The sequence below is a fragment of the Poecilia latipinna genome, unplaced genomic scaffold (genome assembly GCF_001443285.1).
Source record: "Poecilia latipinna isolate Pla-1442-1.1 unplaced genomic scaffold, P_latipinna-1.0 Scaffold1295, whole genome shotgun sequence".
Taxonomy (NCBI): domain Eukaryota; kingdom Metazoa; phylum Chordata; class Actinopteri; order Cyprinodontiformes; family Poeciliidae; genus Poecilia; species Poecilia latipinna.
In genome coordinates, this window is record NW_015113911.1 from 41,622 (window position 1) to 45,042 (window position 3,421).

The 3,421-nt window shown below is 47.5% G+C and overlaps 1 protein-coding gene across 2 annotated transcripts in view; it reads left to right on the plus strand.

Annotated features, from left to right (window-relative positions):
• LOC106961394 (nesprin-2-like) overlaps window positions 1-3,421 on the plus strand; it is a 41,344-nt gene that overhangs the window by 8,890 nt on the left and 29,033 nt on the right. For both annotated transcript variants that reach the window (XM_015055111.1, XM_015055112.1), the window contains exon 2: window positions 3,077-3,290. In XM_015055111.1, coding sequence (XP_014910597.1) covers window positions 3,094-3,290 — 197 coding nt within the window. In that variant the 5' untranslated portion in view covers window positions 3,077-3,093. The remainder of the gene's footprint in view (window positions 1-3,076; window positions 3,291-3,421) is intronic.

The window sequence follows — 3,421 nt, forward strand, 5'->3', positions numbered from 1 at the left end:
GAACCTGTTTTAACTTTGAACCAACTGAACTAACTGGGGGGGATTTGTCTCCCTCTGCTGGTGTGCAGACAGGAATCAGCAGCAGGAGCTGCATTCACAGAGTAGAGATGCTTTCTGTCCAAAAGGCGCTTTCACAAAGCGGGCGGCTCCACTGGAGGACGGCTGCAGCTGGACCGGTACCGTTACTGCTGGTACCGCTCTAAGTTCCGCTCAGAGCTCCAGGATGATCAGTCTGGATGAATCTAAACGCTGATCGACCATCTGATCGATCTGATCTGTGATCAATCCTCCTCTGAATCCCTCAGATGTTCTCCATCAGAGCCAAAGCTCCTCAGGTAGCGGCTCACCTGGATCAGCTGATCGCCTCCTGATCAGAACCGAACCTGGTGGATCCATCTGCTGATCAGCCTGTTTTCTCTCCAGTCAGAATGAAATGAGCCTCAGATGCTTTCAGACGATGAGACAAACTGAGGAAGTTATTATTTACGTCAGAGTGAAGTTTTACCTTCCTTTAGTTTCTTTTCTCTATTTTTCAGGTTATTGTCTGAGGATAAACGTGGTTCAGTTTCATCGTTTAAACAATAAAATATTAAAATCATAAAAAGCATCTGGTTTGATTCCTGGTCTAATAACTGAATCAGGTTTCAGTGGATTTTTGAGTTTTGACTCTTTATAGTTTATTATTGTTCACAGGAAGTTTGTGTGGCTGCCGCACATTTTCACACCAGGTAAAAAGTGTCTATATTTACGCAAACTTTGACACAAAGTTCATTTTTATACATGCCAACTTCTGCGTAAAATATGGCGCCGCACATTTTTTGTGCGCACACAGCTTCATGCCTGAGGCCCCTGATCAGTGTCACTTTAACTAAGACACATGTTGACTCTTTAGGTGGAGGGACATCTAGTGGTGAACTGGCATTTTGCAACCAGTTGAACTCCTTTATGCATAACCTTTGACCTTTCAGCCAAATGGAATAAAAGTCAGGCAAAATATACAATCTTCATGGCCAGTTCTTGGTTTGACCACAAACTAATGATTGTGCTAAAGCCCTAAACCAACATGGTGTTTAGCAGAAGCTTCACATTAAACCAGTCAGATTTTACGTTTTTACTAAATGTTTCCTTAAATATCTTAAAACTTTTAAACCTGGCATGTCTGCTGTGACCTGTGAGTTACAAACCAGCAGAGACTGAAGTTTTTCCCTTTGAGGGATCTGCTTTCTGGCAAAGTGCTGTGGCTCTGTCTCCACGGCAACCACTCTGACCATATAAGGCCAAGCAACAAACAACCTGAACAGGAAGTTCTCTGCTTACTGTAACCAGCAGTAACGCAGCAAACAGAGGGCAGAGTAAGGAGAGCAGAGAGAAGCTGATGCCATCAGGGCTGTGGGGTGGGGCAACAGCAATGGGCAAACTTCTGACCTCTGACCTCCAACCTTAGGTCCAGGTCCAGTCCTCCAAAGCTGCCAACTCTGGAGAAGACTTTAATTGTTCCCATCAATTCAACCCGACTCCAGTCTGTCTGTCTATAAAGTCCGGTTTGGTTGGTGAGGTATGAATGCTAACTGACCTCTGGTCCTCCAAACCTCGGTCTGGGTTCGGTGGAGTGAACTCTGGTTCAGTTTGAATGTGAACGCCAAGCAGACCAGAGACTCCTCCAAAAGCAGGAAGTGGACTACAGCACAGGGCATTCTGGGTAACTACAACCAAAGCTAATGTGCTAGCCTAGCGCTAGCAGCAGAAATGGCTCCTGGTCTTTAGCGAAAGACTAAAGAGAAATCCTCCAATCGCTAAAATCTGACGCCTCCATCTTGTTTCCATCTGGTGAAGAAGGAAGTTGCTCTCAGTGTCTTCAGAGGTTTTTGTGTCGTTTCCTTCAGTGGTTCTTCGTGCAGCGCCCCCACAGGCCAGGAGGGGAACAGGTTGGTTTGACTCAGCAGAGAGAGAGAACCACAGCAGCTGGAGGTGGAGCAGATGATGGAGTTCTGGTTCCAGTAGAACCGGGTCGACCGGTCCATCAGGTAAATGATCTTTGATGCTTCCCTGCTCCAACATCTGAACTTCCTCCTCAACATGGATTCTCCACCTTAGTGACGACCCTGTTTTGGGATCAGTTCTCAGTGGAAACTTTGTTTCGTTTCTGAGTAATCTGAGGAACGCCCCAGTGACCAGTCCAATAAAACATGGAGGACCAGGCCTTGGCCCGTTGGCAGGGAGCGTTTGATTTATGAGTCTCAGCTGAAGGTTGTCAGGCGGACACACACCTCCACACACACTTCATGGAACTGATGGGGATGAAAGTAGACGACTCCAACCTGGAACAAAGACTAAAGTTTAGTGAGATCATCTGATCTGGGAGCACCTTGGAATACTGAAGGATGGTGGATGGTTGGTTGGATGGTTGGTTGGATGGTTGGTTGGATGGATGGTTGGTTGGATGGATGGTTGGTTGGATGGTTGGATGGATGGTTGGTTGGTTGGTTGGTTGGTTGGTTGGTTGGTTGGTTGGTTGGTTGGTTGGTTGGATGACAGGGTAATAAGGTCAGATGAAAATGGTCAACATTGTTTAGGTGTTTTTATTCAGATTGTCCGATGGTCCCGTTTTCTGGACGTTCCTGAATGTGCCATGAGAGCGTTGGTAGGGAAGCCTCCTCTGGGTCGGAGCGACCCGTCAGAACCGGCAGGTTGGATCATCTCATGCTGTGCAGCATTTGGACCGGCATTTGGACTTTAGCAGGCTGTTCTTCAGAACCAGAGCGGTTTTCCTTCAGGCTGAATTCAGATTAGAGTTTGGACCTGCCTGCTGTGACATAAAGTTCTGGTTCTGGTTCTGGTCCACCAGGTGGCTGCATCAGAATGAGAGATTAGAGTCTGCTGTCACATTTTAAAGAGGCCCTGCAGAATGTTGTCTTGCTGAAATTGGTTCCACATGTAAACGTTCTGCATGAGTTCTGGATTTGTTTGGTAACGGGCAGAACCGGGTCATTTCAGACCAACTCCTGGACCATCACCTCCAGTACCAGGTCCAAACAGTTGGGATGGTGACATGACTTCCTGTAGCATTCTCCATTAGGTGGATCAGAGGATGAAATGATGTCTGGACCGAACACATCCTCACAGCACCACTCAGACCCACTCTGCTGCTCCGACGACAACGCCGGGCCTGGAGACGAGTCCCTGGAGTCAGAACCGCTGCTGGATCTGAACCAGCAACCCGTCCTCTGCAGCTGGACGAGTCAGGGAGACAGCAGCTGGAGCCAAGATGGAGAACAGCCGAGATATGGGCAGTGAGTCCATTTCTTTACTGATGGTGTCAGTCAGTCAGTCAGTGAATCAGTCAGTCAGTGAATCAGTCAGTCAGTGAATCAGTCAGTCAGTGAATCAGTCAGTCAGTCAGTGAATCAGTCAGTCAGTGAAT